The sequence below is a fragment of the Aspergillus pseudoviridinutans genome, assembly GCF_018340605.1.
Source record: "Aspergillus pseudoviridinutans IFM 55266 DNA, scaffold_9, whole genome shotgun sequence".
NCBI classification, from domain to species: Eukaryota; Fungi; Ascomycota; class Eurotiomycetes; order Eurotiales; family Aspergillaceae; genus Aspergillus; species Aspergillus pseudoviridinutans.
Genome location: NW_025091289.1, coordinates 968,186 through 988,700, shown reverse-complemented (window position 1 = coordinate 988,700; position 20,515 = coordinate 968,186). Strand labels below are relative to the sequence as shown.

At 51.7% G+C, this 20,515-nt stretch overlaps 7 protein-coding genes across 7 annotated transcripts; 5 read left to right on the top strand and 2 right to left on the bottom strand.

Annotated features, from left to right (window-relative positions):
• Positions 1-1,182: 1,182 nt before the first annotated feature.
• Positions 1,183-5,042, top strand: Asppvi_011165 (GTPase-activating protein BUD2; the record flags this gene model as incomplete). The annotated part of the gene is made up of 2 exons (XM_043307000.1): positions 1,183-4,021; positions 4,078-5,042. 2 exons carry the CDS (start codon positions 1,183-1,185, stop codon positions 5,040-5,042), a joined length of 3,804 nt encoding a protein of 1,267 aa, XP_043162935.1.
• An 876-nt stretch (positions 5,043-5,918) lies between these two features.
• Positions 5,919-7,639, bottom strand: Asppvi_011164 (WD domain protein; the record flags this gene model as incomplete). Its single annotated transcript, XM_043306999.1, has 3 exons — positions 5,919-6,138; positions 6,209-7,028; positions 7,096-7,639. The coding sequence occupies 3 exons, from the start codon at positions 7,637-7,639 to the stop codon at positions 5,919-5,921; spliced, it is 1,584 nt and encodes a 527-aa protein (XP_043162934.1).
• Positions 7,640-8,073: 434 nt separating this feature from the next.
• Asppvi_011163 (uncharacterized protein) lies at positions 8,074-9,528 on the top strand (the record flags this gene model as incomplete). The annotated part of the gene is made up of 1 exon (XM_043306998.1): positions 8,074-9,528. The coding sequence occupies one exon, from the start codon at positions 8,074-8,076 to the stop codon at positions 9,526-9,528; it is 1,455 nt and encodes a 484-aa protein (XP_043162933.1).
• Positions 9,529-9,664: 136 nt separating this feature from the next.
• Positions 9,665-10,633, bottom strand: Asppvi_011162 (uncharacterized protein; the record flags this gene model as incomplete). The annotated part of the gene is made up of 2 exons (XM_043306997.1): positions 9,665-9,997; positions 10,064-10,633. 2 exons carry the CDS (start codon positions 10,631-10,633, stop codon positions 9,665-9,667), a joined length of 903 nt encoding a protein of 300 aa, XP_043162932.1.
• Positions 10,634-13,527: 2,894 nt separating this feature from the next.
• On the top strand, positions 13,528-15,605 carry Asppvi_011161 (RNP domain protein; the record flags this gene model as incomplete). Its single annotated transcript, XM_043306996.1, has 8 exons — positions 13,528-13,909; positions 14,011-14,077; positions 14,254-14,347; positions 14,413-14,553; positions 14,628-14,679; positions 14,759-15,180; positions 15,258-15,411; positions 15,466-15,605. The coding sequence occupies 8 exons, from the start codon at positions 13,528-13,530 to the stop codon at positions 15,603-15,605; spliced, it is 1,452 nt and encodes a 483-aa protein (XP_043162931.1).
• Positions 15,606-16,881: 1,276 nt separating this feature from the next.
• On the top strand, positions 16,882-17,241 carry Asppvi_011160 (uncharacterized protein; the record flags this gene model as incomplete). The annotated part of the gene is made up of 1 exon (XM_043306995.1): positions 16,882-17,241. One exon carries the CDS (start codon positions 16,882-16,884, stop codon positions 17,239-17,241), a length of 360 nt encoding a protein of 119 aa, XP_043162930.1.
• A 911-nt stretch (positions 17,242-18,152) lies between these two features.
• Asppvi_011159 (uncharacterized protein) lies at positions 18,153-18,661 on the top strand (the record flags this gene model as incomplete). The annotated part of the gene is made up of 2 exons (XM_043306994.1): positions 18,153-18,495; positions 18,561-18,661. 2 exons carry the CDS (start codon positions 18,153-18,155, stop codon positions 18,659-18,661), a joined length of 444 nt encoding a protein of 147 aa, XP_043162929.1.
• Positions 18,662-20,515: the final 1,854 nt, after the last annotated feature.

Here is a 20,515-nt window from a genome sequence, read left to right as displayed (position 1 = left end):
TCGTTTGCACGTAAGAGGCCCAGAGAAGGAAGACTAGATTAGTTTCCAACGAATAAGGGCTCTCCATCCAGGGGATAATTGATGCGTGCGATAGAGACTGAAGTAACGGAGTACCACGAAGTCAATCATAAAAGCCACCATTATTATTGACATTAATATTTATTATTGTCGTTGGAGAGTCATCCCAACTCCCCTCTGTCCGTCCCGCTCCAGGCTGGGATTGCCGGGAACACTTACCTTGCCTCCATTCGACACCGCCTCCCGCTTAGGAACTCACGCACCACCACTACTACTACTAGTCAACTCGTCTTCGATTTCTGGGCATCCTGTGGAATCCAGCGGGATCTGCAACATACAAAGTCCATTCTTACTCTCCATTGATACTTCTCTTTTACTATCGCTCTTACAAACAAAGGAAAAAGAAGCCATTAAATAAAAAGCAGGCTGATGAAAGTGTGTCTCTCTTTTCCCAAATGGATGATCCGTCCAATCTAGCCACTACCTAGGTACTACTAGGTAGGTACTACCTATTCCATCTACGTCCAATGATATCACGTTATTGCTCCAGTCCAGCACACGGCCAGTCGGCCACCCCAATGGCCTCGTACCAACGGACCGTTTCTCCAGACTTTCCCTTTTCCCACACCACCTTTGCCGGGCTAACCTAACGATCATGGTTCTTCTAGCAGTGACATTGTGACGATAAACCCGTCGTTGTTGAAGGTCTGGTTATTTGCCATACCTCTCAGCCATTTCTTCAGCTCTTCCACACTTTTTATTCTGCCGCCCGCGCAACCCCCTCTCCCCTGAACCGACATTTCGTGGATTGCGGCCCTTTCGCTTTGTCGCTCGATCGCCCAACGCTGCTATCCCAACGCGCCCCTCCGTCTCAAACCGAATGTGCGACTACACTCAGAATCTTTCACTTGGGCTCCATGCGTTCACTTAGCAACCCATTGGACGACAAAGGCCCTCAATTGTTCGAGGACGGTTGCGCAGCGTCATCTGGTTTCAGTGTGCTGCAAGGTAACACTCTGGAAGCGAAGAAGTCGAGGTGTGCGTCTGCTTATGCGTGCGTTTTGCGTGGTTTTGTACTGGCCTTGATCTGCGTATCATACGTTTCCTAGCGACCTCGTCTGAGCACCGCTCTCACCGTTTCCATCGTGTGCCGCCGCTGGCAAGATGGAATCGGAAAGTTCGAATCCAAACGGGTTCAAGCGGACCTCTGCCCACCACAGCATCTACAGTCGCCCAGTGGAACGGCGTCCGAGCAAAAAGTCATCCTCCAAAGACCGTCATGGAATGGTCTACCCCGATAGCTTTAGAGAGACGAGCATCCGGACTGTGACGCCAGACCCCTCCTCCGAGACCGGCAACAATTCCCCTTTGTCGGAAGCTGAACATATGTCTGGAAGTGCTGCTCCGTCACCTCGCGCCGCATACAGAACAAGAGCGCCCGATCATGAGTCTCGTCGCGACTTTCAACCCTACCATTCGGCGGGAGACGAGGATGAGGGCCAGGTGGAATTACGGAGCCAGCGGGCGCGGTCCCGTACCACGACCTTGGATGACCAGCGCAGCGAAATCTCCCCCAACTCCTTCCTCACACGAACTCGAAATCGCCTTGGTTCAATCAACACCGCTTCTCCCCAGCCCAAGGCCTCTGAAGACCAAGCGAGCTCCATTGGTTTCCCGTCAATACAACCGGCTCCTTATTTCAGCCAGACGCTTGGTCGCCATCGTTTGAGTCGAAACCTTGGTAGCTCAAACGTAGTCACCACCGTTAGTACGAACCCGTCMTCGACAGCGCTGTCAAGCAGCGATGCTTCCAAAATACTTCAGCTCATGAAAACGACGTGTGGAAGAATGCATGGTATTCTGTCATTTCGGACGTCTTCCACCACAGCCTGGACGTCGGGCTACTGCGCTATCAATGTTGCAACGGGAAGTCTAATATATCAAGCCAAGGGAGAACCTGCACTTGCGAAGACATTGATTCCGGACCTGCGTGGATGCCAGGTTCGCTCTCTTACCGATCCAGAAACCGGAATGAACTATCTCAAAGTTTCCACTTTCACCTCAGGACTCGGTATCGAACTGAGACCCCACGTCAGTGAAACATTCGACTCCTGGCTAGCTGCCTTACTGTGTTGGCAGCCGATCCGACCGAAGGGCGTGCAAAACAAGATGACAAAACCTCAGTCGGTAGTGATCGGAGAACGTCGCCTTGCGGACCGTCGGCGAAATTCTGAGAGCACCGTTCAGAAAGATGCGGCCATTATCAAGGTCGGTAAGATGCTCCTGTGGGACAGACAGAGTACGTCCGGTGCACGGCCAAATTCCAGCCATCGTGTTTCGACCTATCGGCAGCAAAGGGCGCTATCTTCGTCATGGCAGAAAGTCAGCTGCACGCTGCAAGAGAATGGTGCATTCAAACTATTCACAGAAACAGACATCACTTTAGTCACTTGCATCCAATTGTCTCAATTATCTCGTTGTGCTGTGCAGCAATTGAACGAGTCTGTTCTTGAGGATGAATTCTGCATTGCCATCTATCCTCAGTATGCGGCGCATTCTGCCTCCGGATTGACCCGCCCGGTGTATCTGGCACTAGAAAGTCGAGTGCTCTTTGAGGTCTGGTTCGTTCTCTTGCGCGCTTTTACCATTCCGGAACTATACGGCCCTGAAGTGCCAGTCGAGGAGAATACGACAAATACAGCAGGGTCAGGTGATACGAGCTCGCCACCTACAAGAGACATGTTTCGAATCGAAAGGATGCTCTCGGTCAGAGTGACCGAGGCAAAGCTGCAACGTGACAGGTCAATTGAGGAGACACCAAGGAGCCGGAAGCCATCAAGGTCTCACAGCAACCCGGTACCGGCACCCGCCGTCAGCGACTACTACACAGAAGTTCTTCTCGATGGCGAAATTCGAGCGAAGACAGCCGTCAAATTCCGCACGTCCAACCCTTTTTGGCGCGAAGATTTCATTTTCAATGATCTCCCCCCTGTCCTTTCACAGATCTCCATACTCGTTAAAACTCTCAACCCGACTCAGAAAGATTGGACGCTCATTGCCCACGGGTCCTATCCTCTGCACCAGGATGCAAATGCCCTGCATGCTTTGGATGATGTGGAGATTTCGTCACATGATGCCACATACGGACGGGTGGAGATACGGTTGGATGACTTGGAGTCTGGCGTGGAAACCGAGAAGTGGTGGACCATATTGGATGAACGGGATCAGTCTGTTGGGGAGATGCTGATGAGGGCTCGGATGGAAGAGACGGTCGTCCTCATGTCGCATGAATACACGCCCATGTCCGAGATCCTGCATGCCTTTACCAATGGTCTTACAATCAACATGGCTMAGATCGTCTCCTCCGAACTTAACCAACTCTCAGAGGCTCTACTCAATATCTATCAGGTCTCGGGTCAGACGGTCGAATGGATTTCCGCTCTGGTTGAGGACGAGATTGATGGCGTTCACAAAGACTCGACTGCAAATAGACTCAGGTATACTACAAGGATCCATTCAAATGACTCAAGGGAGTCTGGTCAGGATCGAGAAGTCCTCGTCAGGGACTTGGGCCGAACGGCGACTGTGGAGGCGAATCTTCTGTTCCGAGGGAACTCCCTTCTCACCAAGGCACTGGACCTGCATATGCGTCGGCTAGGGAAGGAATACCTCGAAGAGACCATCGGAGAACGGCTACGCGAGATTGACGAGAGCGATCCGGAATGTGAAGTTGACCCTTCACGAGTCCATCGTTCAGACGACCTTGAACGCAACTGGAGGACCCTCGTCTCGCTTACCACAAGTGTTTGGAAGTCAATTGCTGGCTCCGCTTCTCGCTGCCCTGCAGAGTTGAGACTCATCTTCAGGCATATCAGAGCTTGCGCAGAAGACCGCTACGGCGACTTCCTGCGAACGGTGACATACAGCAGCGTCTCAGGTTTCTTGTTCCTGCGATTCTTCTGTCCAGCAATTCTGAATCCAAAGCTCTTTGGATTGTTGAAAGGTAAGAACCCTTGTCCGTCCATTTTCACTTTCGTTCTTTCCCGCTAATCCTAGCAGATCACCCTCGCCCTCGTGCTCAACGAACGTTGACATTGATCGCCAAAGCCTTGCAAGGCCTTGCGAACATGACGACGTTCGGTAGTAAAGAGCCGTGGATGGAACCGATGAACAAGTTCTTGCTTGGCAACCGGTCCGAATTCAAGCAGTTCGTTGACGCGATTTGCGCGATTCCTGCTGACCGTCCTACCCCTATTGTCACACCATCTTACGCGACGCCGATTCAGATTCTTAACCGTCTGCCCCCTACCTCTCGCGAAGGCTTCCCCAGTCTCCCATTCTTGATCGACCACGCAAGGAGCTTCGCGAACTTGATAAGGATCTGGCTTGAAGCAGCGCCTGGAAGACTTGCTGAGCTGGAAGAGATCGATCCGGCCATTAAGAAGTTCCATGAGATGGCGCTTCGTCTCCACCAACGTACCAAAGAATGCCTTAGTAAGGCGGAGCAGGCAGAACGCCCGAATGGCAATCTCGAAGTCAAATGGGAGGAACTGGTGGATTCCATGGAACGATCGGCGACCTTCTATGATGACAGCTCCAAGCCCACGACACCGGCGACAGAAACGGCGATTGCAACGCCAGCATCCGTTCCTGGGAGTCACAGAAACTCGATTGGCTACTTCGCTACACGGCCTGCGCTCCCTCGCCGGTCCACAGATTATGGTCCAGACGCTGAGGAGGAGACTCCTCCGAGCTCTTCGTCAGCTACCTGGGACCAGACTCGTGTGCCCTTTTCAATGCCCCGCTGGTCAGACACTCGAGACAGCACCGGCAGCTCAAAGAACTCCTCCACCTACTCTCTTGAATATTCTGACCCCTCCAAGGCGCGCCGATCTAGCATGACGAAAGAAACGACGAGCAAGTATCGGTTCTTTGACTTTGTACCAGCCTCGTCAAGACGAAAGGCCAAAGACCGTGAGAGTACTCAGCAACAGTCGCGCGAAGAACTACGGAACGAGTTCTGACGTACGAGCCTCTACTAGCCTATCTACTTCTTGGTTAGATTATATCCGACGCGCTTACACAGTCATGATCTAAATATAGAGCATGATATTTTTCCAGTGTTATTGGCTGATATTATATCAAGCCTAGCTCGCACTCTCAGCCCGCTCTCTGTTATTCCCGGTGCGTCCCGTCTCGTCCTCGATAATGAACGGGACATGTATGACTCCTCGGGGAAAAGGCAGTCGAGAGAAGTCTTTCTATTGTATAACAAGGAAGGCCTCCTGTGAGCAAAATCTTGCATCATCTGGTGTATATTCTACCTGTTTCCGGCGATTGATCCCATGTGTTGATGATCTGACGTTCTGTCCCTTCTTGGATTTCTCTTCCCTTCTACCCTGCTCATTCTCCTTGAATAGCATTTGTCACGGTGTTGATACCCTGCTCTGATAGCTGCTTTTTTGGCTGGAAAAATGTCTGCATGGCCTTTCATCTCGTACACGCCGCTATGGACGGAAGGATTTCGCTGGACTTTTTCATGGTACAAAAGCAGTTTGTGTTCTTTTGTGTACATAACCATTGGCCTTTGCATAGATGAAACAAACTACTATTCATCCAATAGTTCTTTCTGCTTTGCATGGCTCGAACCGACGGTCTGTGTTGGCCTAGGTAATAAATTTCGAACAATGCAGTGTATGCGATTGTAGACGAGTGAAAGAATCAATCTGTTCTCGAGAATGACTCATGTTCAACTTCCATTGCTCAGATTCGCGTGTGTCACAGAAATACTTGCAAGTAGATATACACCTTAAAACACCGCCACTCGAAAAGCCTAAACTAGAATGCCAAACAATATGCGCAACGGCTACCTCGGTCCCTCTCCAGCTCCCGACGGGCATTCACATCCACAGACATATCTTGCCACTGGCGGTGCCACCTGCGATCCAGTTCTTGCTGCGGTGGAAGACAGCCACAGCAGGAACGGCAGTGATACCCTCGCCTCCCAACTGGGCGAGCTGGTCGCCGGAGCTACTATACACGTCCACGAAACGGTTCATGTTTCCGATGCAGAAGCGCTGGATAGGGGATTGCGGGTTTGCTTGCCATTGCGGACGGAGGCTGTGAGACATCTCATGTTAGCTGTTGCGATAAAAGGGCTTGAAGATGGTAGGGATAGGGAAAGCCTTACATGGTCACCCATCGTCCAGTCTGGCAATTGTGTCGGACGACAGTGTCTGGTTTCATTTCGGCGTCTGAGAGGGTGTGCCCTGGTTTCCAGGAGGCGATGCCCTTGGCCCCAAAGTCGTAGATCTTGAGCGTGTCGTCGTAGGAGGATGTCGCAACCTGGCCGGCGCTGTTGAACGCGGCGTGGGAGACCGAGAGTCGGCTGACGTGCTCGCCTACCGGAACGGGTTCACGGTGGGAGAGCTTGCGTATATCCCAGAGGCGCATGGTGCGATCGAGAGAGGCGGTTGCGAAGTAGTGCGGGTGGGTTGGGAAGAGCGAGAAGCCGCCGATTTTCTTCTCGGAGAGTTGCCAGGTGGCTACGGCGCTTTTGCGCGAGGCGCGGGTGTCGTAGCGGCCGAATGCGCCGTCTAGGGTTGTCCAGTAGAGCGTGTTGGGGTCGTCGGCTGCCATGTCGATGCCGGATATGGGGACGTCGTCTGAGGTTGACTCTGGGGCGTATTTCTCGACCGAGGTTGTCTTTTCCAGGTCCAGCTCGCGGATGGAGCTGTCGTAGCTGGCGCTGTAGAGATGGGTTGGTTTGGAGGGGTGGACGTGCATGGAGCTGATGGTTCGTGTGTGTGGTTTGAGAGTGGTCAGGACCGGGTCTGGGTCGTCGTCATCTTCGTCTTCGTCGTCTTCCTGCTTGACGGCTGAGATTGGCTTCTCTTGCGAGGCATCCAGGACACCGAGGTTGCCCATCTTGTCTCCGGCGAAGATCAAGGGCTTGGCCTCGGATGGATGGAACGTCATCGTGTAGATTCGTTCGGGGGTGAGCTTGATGCCTGTGATGCGGGGATGTTAATATTTCTAACCACAGCATGTCGCAGTTCACACAGAAGGCCAACGCACGATTAGGCTCCCACGCCTCCCACAGCTGCAACCCGCTCATCTCCTCCCTCAGTACCTTCAGCTCCTTATCCGTCGTCTTCTTAATATCCTCATCACCAAAAGTTCGCTGATACGGCATCGCAACTCCCTTCGTCACCACATCCACGCCGATTAGACTATCACCGCTAAGTTTCTGCCCTGACACTAGCATCTCACTAAAAGAGAATGCATCCGACTTGCGAACTCTCTTCGCCCGCTCCGCCTGCTGCGCAGCCTCGTACTGCTCGTCCGCCTTGCGTTTCGCAACCTCGCTCTCAGCCGCGAGCCCTCTCAAACGCGAGGACATACGCCGCGGTACTGGCTCCTCATCTTCCTTCTTGATCTTCTTCGGCGGAGGCTTCTTCTTCGGCTTTGTCTGACCTCCTGGTGAGCTCCTCGCTAATTTGGGCGGGAAGAGACCGGACGACTGGGCGTCCAGGGTCAGCTTCTTGAGGAGCGCATCACGCTCTGCGATGTTGGCGAGACGCTGCTTTTCGAATTCGGAGAGCTCATTATCAGCGCCCATGGTAGTGACTGTTTTGCGAGCGCCCTGAGCGTCCGCTGTGTTACCAATGCCTTGGCAATCGAAGGAGTGGTGTAGATTCAGTTCTGTGTCGCAGACCAAACCCGCGCTTCTGCCTGCAGAAACGCGTGCTGCAATGTCGCGTTGTCACGTGATATAATTGATGTGCCGAATGAGATTGGAACAAATGATTCAGTTTGGTTATTCTTTCTTAATCTCATGTGGGAAATATAATCATAGAGAAAGAATACAAGATAAATAAATAATAACTGTCTTTGGTGTGTTTTGTATAAAAAGCGTAGTTTTACGCTACTATGTGGAGGACCTAGAGAGGTACTCTGTTTTTTAAATTTCTCCGACTTTTCAATTTGTCTACGTCAGATTTTCGCAGACTTTCTGACGAGAGCCCACGCCCAGTCCCTCGGCCGTGGTGTACAATGCCGCTACGCATCTCGCGCGCTTGCCTGGCGCAAGCAACAGTTAATTCCCCCGTCCCATTTCTCTACCAGACCCGGACACTCGCGGCGCCGCTGAGCTATGCAAAATGGAATGCCCGACAGAGCCGATCATTCCATTCGACATCGCCTACCTTCACTCCACCCGAATCAAGCCTAGATAGAGACGAAGAGTCTGTCCATGATAGGGAGGGTTTTGAAAATGCCACGTCTCCCCTGAAATCTGATTCTACCTCCCAAACCCCGAGCAATGATGGCCGTCGATCCCGGAAAAGCTACCTGAAGAGGCGCGGCGCCACGGTCTCACAATCCCCGACACCACCATCCTCACGGCCACCACAAAAGCCGCTCACAATGACACAGAGCGAGAAGAGGGCGTTCGGTGGTCTGCTGGAGCAGATGGGTGTGGAGGAGAAAGACGACCAGGAGGCGGCTACAGAAGGGACAGAGAAGCCTGCACTGAGCAAAGACGAGATGTCTAAGATTTCCGCTATCTTTAACTCTGTGCTTGAGGACCTTCGGAAGAAAAAGCAGGGCTCTGAAGCTTCAACGGAGGGTGCCGCAAAACGCAAGTCCCGGAGGAAGGTGAATGAGCCCGCGTCGGCTTCGAAGCCTGGGTCTCAGGAGCAAGAGGGTGACTCGAATCCTCCAGAGCTGCGCAGTGATGATCCTGTCTCTGTCGAGCGGATGATTCAATTCACCGTGCAAAGGGAGTCGGCGAAAATCGAGCGCGCGCTCCGTGCGGCGATTGACGAGGGCAAAGGGGATACAGGGATCTGGGAAGTGTGCAAGGAGAGAGTATTTTCGATGCTCCGATATCTCGGAGATAGCCGGTTACCGGAAGACAGTGGCACGTCGCCGGCAAGCTCAGCGGGCGAGCCAACCCCTCACAGTCCTCTGGAGGTTCCTGAATCCGTGTCGGTGGAAGCAGTCGTCACAGCGCTCTACCCGAAAATGCTTCTCTTGGCATTCCGTCTTCTGAACTCGCACTTCCCAGGCTCGCCCTTGATCGGTCAGTTCCGCTCGACGATCAAGTCGCACGGCAGGACCTCAGCGGTGCTGGGGAGTTCGACGGGACTGTATAACGAGCTGATCTACTTCTACTGGCGCGGATGCAGTGATCTACCTAGTGTTGTATTGTTGCTGAAGGAAATGGAGACTACAGGGGTGGAGCCGGATGAGCGAACCTGTGGGCTGCTCAGGGCTATCTCCGAGCAGAGGGAACGGGACCTCAAAAATCATTGGAAACGGGTGCGTCGCGAGAATCCGAATCGGGGTTCGCTCCGTGATCCGTGGTGGGATATGGCGCCGAATCGGACAGCTGTGAAGGAGTTGTTTGGGGAGAACGGATGGTTGCCCCGATTGGAGAAGCGTGTGGAGGAAATTCGAAACATACAGAGCTCAACGAGATTACTTGCAGATAGGTTTAATCTGTAGTGGTGAATACAGTCCTACTGCCGGAGGCAGAAGAAAGGAGGTGTATATTATACAATGCCGGAACTCTACATTAGAATGTGAATACAATATCCACTCCACATATACCTCATCTCAGCCGAGGCTGTACCCCTTCAGACTAGATCTTCAACCCCCAACTCCTACCCAACCCAACAGCAGTGGAACCCATGAAGCCCAGGCACTGCTTGATACCGGTAATCTTATCACCGATATACTTGTTATCCTCGATGCGACGGTCCACAAAAGCTTGCGTAGCCGAGAGATCCGGACTCGAGTCGCGGGTCATGACAACCTCGGCGCTGGCGTAGATGGCCGAGATAGACAGTCGTTTGGTATACCACGATGCATCGACCGAGGCGTCTCCAGCAAGATCCAAAATATCGGAGGACAGAGCATGCAGCTCGGAGAGCGACAGAGGGATATTTCCAGCGAGGGACATGAGAGCCAGGGCCTGGGGGATAGCAGTAGTAGTCAGCACTATTCAATTGTATGCAATGCAATTCCTAGTAGAACGTACACCCTGCCACTGATGTTTAATCTCCGCATTCATCCGCAACCGCTCCATGATAAGCAACCTGGTCTTCTCTTCGACAGACAGCGCCTTGCCCTGGGCTGCAAGTTTGTCGAAGAACCCGTTCTCGACTTTCCCTCGCAAAAGGCCGCGCCGACTCGCCAGCCAGAAAAGGACGAGATCGAACTCGCCGCGTGGGAGCAGCTGGACCGTGACGTCGAGAAAGCCTGCGTCGCGGGCGCCGAGGGTCAGAGCTTCGGGTGTGAAGCCGTGCTTGGGGACATGGTTTAGGGCGGCGGAGAGGATGGTGGTTTGTGAGTTTGTGTATTCGTGGGGGGGCAGCTCGGGGTGGTATTGCGAGTGGTAGGATCTTTTAGCGATACATTGTTGCGGTCGTGAGAATTGGGACTGTTGATGGATGAGACGGCGCGGTGAGCTTTGAGTCTGGTATAGACGGCGGGACTGCAGGGCGATGCAGGAGGAGTTGTTGGGGCGAGAAGTGAGGGTAATAGAGGGCGAAAGAAGGGTGTTGATTTGTCTTCGGGAGCAGCGAGAAAGGGAGACTGGCTGGGCCATTGTTTTTGATTGTAGAGAGTACTGTATTTTTCGAAGAGTTTCCTCTTGTTGGTGGTCTTCTCAAAGTGCAGTTAGAAAAGTTACTAGTGGCTTGATGAATAGGATGGAACGTCGGGCCAGCCGGAGAAGGAATCTTGGTATAAGCGGTGGTCTGAGCTGAGCTGAGCCAAGCTGATCTTCCTGTCAAGAATTCATTCTTCACCACCTCAACAGGCAGTCCAGGTCGCAGCAATTAGACGTGGTGTTATGCTTTATCTTGATTGCTGATAATGGATCATCTTCAGTCGATGATGACTGAACGGAGGTGACCTTAAATGTCGGCTTGCATGCATAGGTACTTAATTGATATATTTCCTTCCTAGATTTGTCCCATACTGGGACCCATTGTCCAAGAGCAGTACATGTCTGACCATTGTTAACTTCTCCATATGACAACACATTTATATACATCTAGAAAGATAGTATGATCAGGCCTGATCATCAACCTCAGTATGCTGCAGCGCCAACTACTCCAAATTAAATCACATTTGGCTGGAGTATATTTGATTGATGGTCGTCTGGCTGTCACGGAGATTGAGAACAGTGATTATTACTAGTAGTACCTCTTTCTGGTGTAGCTATTATTATCATTCCGGATCAACAAAATTACCTGCCAGGTTGGTGAACGCTGAATTGAAAAATAAATAGTAGAGCAGTTAATGTCAATAGTACCTTATCAGTCTCGACTACTGCGTACTCCGTAATTAACCCCAGGTGCGTGGCCATTGGACTCATCCACTTTTTCCGCTTCCGCGTCTGCTCAGCGCTTCTTTCCACTCCTCATATCAAAACAATCAATACCTTCTATTGAAAAGTCTGGAATCATTGACTATTGGGGATTCCATTTTCCTCCACAGTTCAGATAACTGAATCGCTGGTAGATACTCTGTATACCGGCAAAGTTGCATGAACCCTGCTTAACCTCAACAGTCCCAAGCAGCGTTCCTTGTCTTCGGCCTGTTGTTTTCTTTTTTTCCCTTTAGTATCCCCCTCGACCCCCTCTGATATTATCGTCTCTTATTACTCTAGTCCTCCCCCTACTTATCGTTCATTTGCTACTCCCTTCCCCAGGTCTGAGAGCCCATTCGCTCTTAAATCCACGCCTGGACGGACAGACACCAAGCAGGACAGACCAGACAGACCTTCAACTCGGGAGGCTTCAGATTCCAGACCATCCCATCCCATCAGATTGTCATCGTCGACTGTCACATCACATCTCGCAGCTAACAACAATAACACAGCATCATGGGTGAGTGACCAGCTACATCTTTCTTCGTTTATTTTCTTTACTTTTTTAACTCTTCCTCATCATTATCAATCATCACCACCACAACCACAACAACACGTATCCCTATGTATCCATGGTATCTCCATTGCGTCTCACCTCAAATCCTCCATACAAGTTGTTTTACTACCTTACAGAGCACTGTTAGCCTTGTGTTGCTCCGCTGAACAGTCACCTCCTCCTTTGCCTTCTCTCAACCCCCTGTCTTGGCCTCCAAGGCTACTCTCAGTCCAATCACTGTTCAGTGTCCTGCACATACCATCGGCTTGACACTTGACATTCAGCGTTCAACACAATCGATCTACTTTGTACCCTTAGTATTCACTCCCACCATCCGTCCCTTTCCCCCCCTCCAATCCCGAAAGGTCACCCACTACCACCGTACCACTGTACCTACTACTGTAGGAACCGTCACCTTTCACACCCCCTCTTCCCATCCATTTATCCACCCGCTTCATCCCTTCATCAGTCCATCCAATCCTTGGTCCCTCACTCCATCAAAAATTCCTTTCTCCCCAACATTCCCGGAACTCTACCGCACTGTCAATACCAGGTAAGAGCCATCCACGGGCTACTCGTCGTCCGCGAGCGAATCATCCTGGTTGAGAGAGCGCTGCATCCCTTCGGATCCGCACGGGATTCCCATCAATCGTTCCCATCCCTCTCTCCCTCCCTCCCTTACCTTTGCCCTGACACTTCCGATGATCTGACAGACATACATGCACACGCACACGCACACGCACAACAAACTGGTTGACAAAGTGTGATTGTTTTTACTTTCCATCTTCACCCCGCTATTTACTCTCTCGTCTTTCTCATTTCCTTTGATCGTTTCGTTCCTCCTACCTTTTACCCTTCTCGCCTCCCTGGCACTTGTCTTCGCTGCTCTATTTCCGATCGCGTTGATAGTGGACTCTTGGCTTACATTAAGTGCTCTTCTCCAGCCGACGTCTATCGACCATACCAAGTAAGTCATGCGCTTCTGTCGTGTCCTTGTCTAGTGTACATTCTATAGTCCTTCACCTGTCATCAGAATGTCCCACCCAAATGTTCTTGAGCAGAAAACATTCTTCTCTTGCTCAGAAATGAGTTTCCTATGCCTTCATAGTTCCCATTTCCTGGGGCTGATGGCGCGCGGGTGATGATGTCGGGTATCCACTGTCCATATCCGTTGCATGTAACACACTTCTAACGTCTCGTTTCCACTCTGCACCATGTTGTTTGTCTCAAGAACCCTTCTACCTTCTTTGTCTCGATTTTGTCCTTCTTCACTTCCGTGATAAAAATTTTCACTTTCTGTGTGCCCTTTCTCCCCGGGTCCTCAACTCTCTTGAGATTTGCGCGTTGTTGCGCAGGCGGTGTCACCTGATCTCCATTCTGCCAGATCTCAGCGCTAGCGTTGGGGTTTCCACGAAACTCGGGAAGGAACAGTCTCAGACCAGCCCCCCCTTGAGACGTTACATTCCCATCATTTCCTAGCCTCTCATTGCAGCCATACCCCTTTCGCTACTCGCGCTTCTTATCGATTTCTATTTTTTTTAGTCTTACCGGGCTCGGTCCAAACTCGTCGATGCCTTCCGACTCCTTTGACACTGACTACGCGCAGCGCGAGAGGTCTCGCTCGCCCCGCCGACGTTCTCGCAGTCCTCGACGAAGCCGTCGCTCGTACTCCCCACGCAGTCGCTCTCGCAGTCGTGACGATTATCGCCGCAGTGATCGCCGGTCTCGGTCTCCTATGAGTACTGCTCAGGGCGCCACTGGAGGACATTCAGGATCTGGTTACGGTGGCCGCAGCAGTTACCCTCCTTCGAGATCTTTTGAGGATCGTACAGTCGCCAAAGAACAAATGATGCAATCAGTACGCGAGTCGTCCCAACAGGACCGCCGGGTCTATGTTGGCAACCTATCATACGATGTCAAGTGGCATCATCTCAAGGACTTTATGAGACAGGGTGAGCAGGGTCATATCGTGTCGGCAGTGCGACGCAGCTTTTGTTGGATGAAAACTTGTGGCTGACTTTGGGGGGAATGATTTTCCGCATCGTTCATACAGCTGGAGAAGTTATCTTTGCCGACGTCTTACTACTTCCCAATGGAATGTCGAAGGTGGGCACCAATGCGTAGCGTGGCTGGCTTTTTCTTTTTCTTCTTTCTTTTTACTTCTGGATTTCCTTGGTTTCTTGCATGGACGATTTGGGTTGACGGGCTGGGCCTGGCCGTCCGGACATTGTAGGGATGCGGGTGAGTGTCTCCGCCTCTCATTACCTCTTGAGCCTGCGCTAACAATATATTTCAGGATTGTGGAATACGCTACAAGGGAGCAAGCGCAGAATGCAGTCAACACGCTTAGCAACCAGAACCTCATGGGTCGTCTCGTCTACGTTCGCGAGGTACATCCGCAACCCGATCTGTGCGCGTCTCTCGCCCATTGTGTTCGCTGACAAGATTTGACTAGGACCGTGAGCCCGAACCACGCTTTACTGGTGGACCTCCCCGAGGAGACTTTGGGGGTGCTGGCCGAGGTGGCTTCGGAGGCTACGGTGGCCCCCCCGGTGGTGCTCCTGGCGGTGGTGGAAGACAACTCTATGTGTCTAACGTTTGTTGCCCCTACTCGAATCATATAATGCTCCGTCATAGATCCGGTTATAAGTATTGACAATCATGAATTAGCTCCCCTTCAATGTCGGTTGGCAGGACCTGAAGGATCTGTTCCGCCAAGCTGGTAAGTGCAAAACCGCTCCGCGGCAGCCTTCTATCGGGCGATATTGAATATCGAAATTAATGTCTGACCGTCGTGACAGCCCAGCAAGGTGCTGTGATCCGCGCCGACGTTCACACCGATGCAACTGGCCGTCCCAAGGGCTCCGGTATTGTCGCTTTCGAATCTCCCGAGGATGCGCGCAACGCTATTCAACAGTTCAACGGCTACGACTGGCAGGGACGGACATTAGAGGTCCGTGAGGACCGCTTTGCCGGTTCCGGACCCGGCTTCGGCGGCCGCGGTGGCTACGGTGGCTTCGGCCGGGGTGGCTTTGGCGGTCGTGGAGGTTTTGCCGGCCGTGGCGGATTTGGCGGCGGCGGCGGCTTCAGAGGTGGTTACGGCGGAGGCGGTGGTTTTGGGGCCCCCCAGAACTTCGAGCCCGCCGCATCGGCTCCCCCTAACCCATTTACTGACTTTGCAACCTCTGGAGGAGAAAAGAGTCCCATCATCTACGTGCGCAATGTGAGTTTAGCCTTTTGACTCACACGGCTGGTCATCTCCGCCGTCGCGGAGCTTGTGCTAACGATCCTGATCACCAGCTGCCCTGGTCTACTTGCAATGATGATCTAGTGGATCTCTTCTCCACCATCGGCAAGGTTGAACGTGCTGAAATTCAGTACGAGCCCAACGGTCGCTCTCGTGGCACTGGTGTAGTCCAGTTCGACAATGCGGAGACTGCGGAGACTGCGATTGGTATGTTACAGTTGGAAAATATCATTGACCGCAGACTGACTAACTCCTCGGCAGCCAAATTCACTGGTTATCAGTATGGTGGTCGTCCTCTCGGTATCACGTTTGTCAAGTACATGAATGCAGACCAGGGTCAAGGCGAGCCCATGGAAGGTGCAGAACCCACTACCGGAATCACGCAGGATCAGATCATGTAAAGTGCGGGTATTCCTGGGAAAATTAGTTTACCAGAATTTGCGATGTATTACTCATAACCACCAGGAATTGATGACATACTGACCTGCATTTCATAATTTGACTATTTTTCCAAGTCTCATTCTACTATTACACTCTCCTTATGCTGTTTTGTGTTTTTGATTCTTGTTGATGGCAGAGCTACCATTATTGTAGCACTCACAATATACGTGCCTACCTTGTCCCATTTCAAAAGATCTTTGATTTTCGCAATAGGAAGGAACATTCAATTTATGTAGGAATCTGCAAGTGTCTCTTTGGTTCCATCTGTTCGCTACCCGGGTGCCTTGCCCTCGATCGCGACTCTACCCCAGAGACGCGTCCCTAGGTGCCACTTCTGGCACATACAAACCCCGGCGGAGATCCAGATGATCTTGACGCAACCCCTAAGAGGCGATTGTCAACCGCCGCGCTGATCACACTCTGACCATGTCTCTAAAAACTCGAGGATCAGTGATAGAATCGGTAGACTATCTTTTGTGTTGCGTTGGGTGCAATGTTAAATGGTTTTCTTCATGCAGCGGATCAAGGGTATTACTACTACGGCCTCCAGTATTATGCACTGACACAGTAGTCCGAAGGGACCTTAGAAGATTTTATTTGGGCCAACAATCTCGGCAGATCATTCCTGTTACACCGAATCTCAATATAAGAGGTACGCTCTCAAGTCGTAAGAATACAGGAAGTGCACCTGGATCAGTGTGTTTGTGGGCGCACCGAGTCATCGACTGGCGCCCTCAATTTTTGTCTGGAGAATCCTCATCGGGGAAGCAGTAGATGCTAGTGGAATTCTTATATTATGGCCATCAGTGATCATACGTAACTAACCTTTCCACACTTGCCGGCGGTAACCTCATGGGTCTCTCACACCTGCATCCCTCACGTATGAGCGGGTTGTAAGCATCTCATTAGACGAACGTCCGCCGTGACCTAGAAATTTGTTCATTCGACTTATCTACGAGCAACCCCGACACTCAGCTCTAGTTTTTCCGATGTGGAATGGTTCTTTCTTTTGGTCTTGGCTGGGAAATCTACCATGTACTAGATTCAACGTTCCTGCGCCTGTAGGATCTTCGCACATACGTTTCTTCCCATCGTACCTTCCTCCACGATAGATGCACCTGCCTGCGTAGTAGCTTCCACCGTGGGTTTACAAGGATTTCCTGCTCGATTTCATTATGTCTTCTTCTTTTCCTCTCCTCACACACAAATTCAAGGCAAGTTATATACTCACCCATAATGGAAATAGTCTGGATTGCGCTGATTATTAGTTGTGTCTCTCTCGGAGTGTCGGTGGCAAGGCTGCTCCCTGTCAAGGAATGGCTGCACTACTGGTTTCTCCGACTGTGGCCGCCGTCGGACCAGAATGATGTGCGCCGTCCAGCCGATCTCGAGTCAGGTGGTGCGGGCAGAACAGACGCTTCTGGAGGGAGCGATCTTCCCGCACCGGACCCCTCAGACCAGCGGGATACGCAGCTCCAGGCTCCACCGGGCCTTGTCGGGAGAGACGAAACTCCCGATCCTTGGGCACCATCTAACTCAGATGGTGGCAGGGCTGATCGGCGCGCGTCGGAGGGGTCACTGGCGAGGACAGATTAGGCGCAGGGCATGAAGGTCAACTTGACTCAGGTCGTCTCCGAAGACGCGAGATCGGTTGACTGGACTGGTACACTTCGAGACCCCACCCCTACACCCGGGAAGCGGTGGCTGAGGGAATGGTGTAGGAGAGCTCCATCTTTCGAGGCGGCTCACCTTGATAGATGGAGTGGTGGGGCCACCAGCGACGGGCTCGCACTTCTTCGCAGTGCTGGTGACTAGTAACCTTCGGGTGAAGCCAAGACGAGCCCACATGTAAGTGATTCATTGCTTTGCGGATCTCGAGCGCAGGAAAATGACATGAGACAACTCACTTTTGTTTCTCGACACTATTCCTGCTTCGAACGGACAATCTCTATGCCATCCGTTCTCCCAGGATAGGCTCGGGTCAGTACATTGTCCCCAAGGTAGTCTGACTGATTACTGAGCGCAACCAGAACGAATTTACTCTCCTATCCCGGTGTCCCGAGCGTCTCTCTCCTTGCCTTGGCCGCATGGCTTTGGCACCCGCAGACCGCTCTGTTCTCAATTGATTGGTCACTGATGTTTTCACTGTCCTGTCCCCAAACTCTCGACAGCCAGGATGTTCGGTGGTCCATTGATATCCTGCTCAATGCGTGCAGGACAGGAGCCACATGAGATCCATACTTTGGAAAAAGAATCCTCGCTAGAGTGCAACTGACAGAGCCAATTGACCTTTCTTTGTGTGAGCGGATCCAGGGCAGTCACAGGGCCTAATGACCAATAGTGACGGAGTTTCAACCACCAGGCTGATATGCCATCGTTCCACAGGATCCCGTAGGATTCATTCTGATCGTTCCCGTTAGCACATTGGTGTGCATCAGTCCGCGATACGCGAAGCGACCTGCTGCAGCACATGAACCTGTCAAACGTCGGACATTACTACCCAGCCCATGGAGCCCACGCCCAGCCGCAGCGGCATCCCCAGCGTACCGAAGGAGTTGGATGACAATCCAGTTGCTCCCACTAACTCCAGAGGTATTTCACGCCCCATCCATGGTAAGCCACCGGTGAGCGATGACAAGCAAAGGTCAAGGAGATACCGCGGGGAGTCGTGCTTTTCCGGAAGGTCAACGGTATTGGCGGAATCACCTGCGCAGATGCACATTTTCTCCCACAGCCAGGCCGCCAACCAGGCGGTGCAAAATCCAAAGCGTCTGGCCAGCACGTCCTCAATGAAATTTACGACCACGTCACCCACGATTCTGATGATGATGACACTGAATCCCCGTACAGGTGGGCCTTTCTGGCAATGAAGCAGCCGATTTGGAAGCTAAGGCGGCCGCACTGACGGGAAGAAGGAACGGAGCGGAAAAATCGAGTCTCGGAGATTCCACAGCTGGCGCTGTCCGGCTGGCTTCCAGCCAAGAGTGCAGTGCAGGCGCGTTTCAAGGGAAAATAGGCCAGACAGTAGGCAGAGAAATAAAAGATGGCGAAAGTGACCAGACAAATATTCAAAGCACCGGGCAAGAAGATGCTACGAGGGCCTGCCGAAGTCGTACGACCCGATCCTGATGGGAAGCATGGGGAGATGGGCGAACTAACTAGGCATGAGGGCTTCAATTATCAGGGTGACAGCATCAATTCATGTACAGATTGTCGCCACTCTCTATGCTGGATACCAAATACTGGAGCTTGGACATGTCCTGTACCGGGATGAAATGAAGTTTCATTGATTTATCAAAGCCAATCAGCCAGTCTTCTTCCTTAAAATAGAAATGAATTGTCCCAGGAGCGCACATCATGTTTTCTTTTTCCTTCAACAACACGATGCTGCAAAAAGCAGCACCGGGATGGTAGCAGCTATCTGGACTCCCTCATCTGCAGTTAGTGGGGCTTTGCGTGGGGCTTTGCGTTGATATTGAAGCAATCTTCTTTCCTGTTCCAGGCAGTAATCTCTTTTCCACTGACCGTAAACACCTTGCGTCATCTTCCGCAAGTCCCGCGACCAATACCTAAAGGGAAATCTCAGTAATAGTTCTTCTTTCTCCGCGGATCCTTTGATAAGCTTACTCATTATGCGAAAACCATGCTCCGGTGAGACGACACTGGTCAAGCCAAGGACGGTCTGCAGGCCATTCACACCTTCCCAGATTTCGAACCACCCAGAACTCAGCCTGATTCTTGTCTTCATGGTATTTTGCAATCAAAGTCTGACACCAGGGACAGGCTCCTGAGACCAGCTTCACGGGGACAAGAGGCAGGAGATCCCGATGAGGTTTTGAAGAAATCAAAGTCCTGCGCATGTGAAGATCTTTTGCGGTTTGCTTCCTGGAGACGAGAGACAGGAGATCCTTACGAGGTTTTGAAGAAATCAAAGTCCTGCGCATGTGAAGATCTTTTGCGGTTTGATTCCTGGAGACGAGATATAGGAGATCCTGATGAGGACAAGCAAAGGTAGGCTCAGCTGTGAGATGAGCGTGGGAGGAAAAGAAGCTTATAGTATGCCGACCCGTTACACATAACTGGCCAGTTTCCTTAATATATACTATCAGAGCAACTCGCACAAGGCAGCCAGACCCAGTGCTAAATAAACAGCGGTGGAAAAGGCCGGGTCTTCCTTCATTGTCAAAGTCATACTCAAATGGGCCGTATTTGGTTTTGGGCTGACTCGCGGGTGATTTGAGGATCTTGACAAGCTGGTCTCGACCTCGGATCGTCAGAGAAATACAGGGACATAGGTCAGCTATACCAGCGTAGTAAGTGCAGGGTCTCTCCAGAGCTGATAGTCCCAGTGAATGTCTCACGAATTCTTTCCGTGGATGGAGTTTCAAACACTTTCCACAGTAGGCCCAGCGACGATTTTCGAGTCGAAGGAGGAGTTGATTTCGCGGCACATCCCGACTGTTCACGCACAGGATTGGATTCCTAATACGCAAGAGTCGTGGAAATTCAAGATCTTTGTGCTTCACTATCGTCCCGAATAGGCCGAAGAGCTCTTTGCAGCTGAGGGATAGACAAACTTGATCGACCAGTGAGAGGTGTTGGTAGATCTTCTGTAAGATGCGCTCATCCAAACAAAGTATGGCGGAGTATTTTGGCACTCTCTTCCCAAAAATATGAAGCGGCCTGGAGAGCATCTTTCGACATCGCGACATCTTCGAGTCTTCAAGGCGAAAGATGATGTTGAACGTGAGGCAGAGACTGGAATTTGGTTTTGGATACAGACGCGATGTAAAAACGAGTAGACCGAGAGAGTCTCAATCTGGCCTATGGATATTCTGTAAAAATGAGAACGAGAAGACTCCAGGGCTGC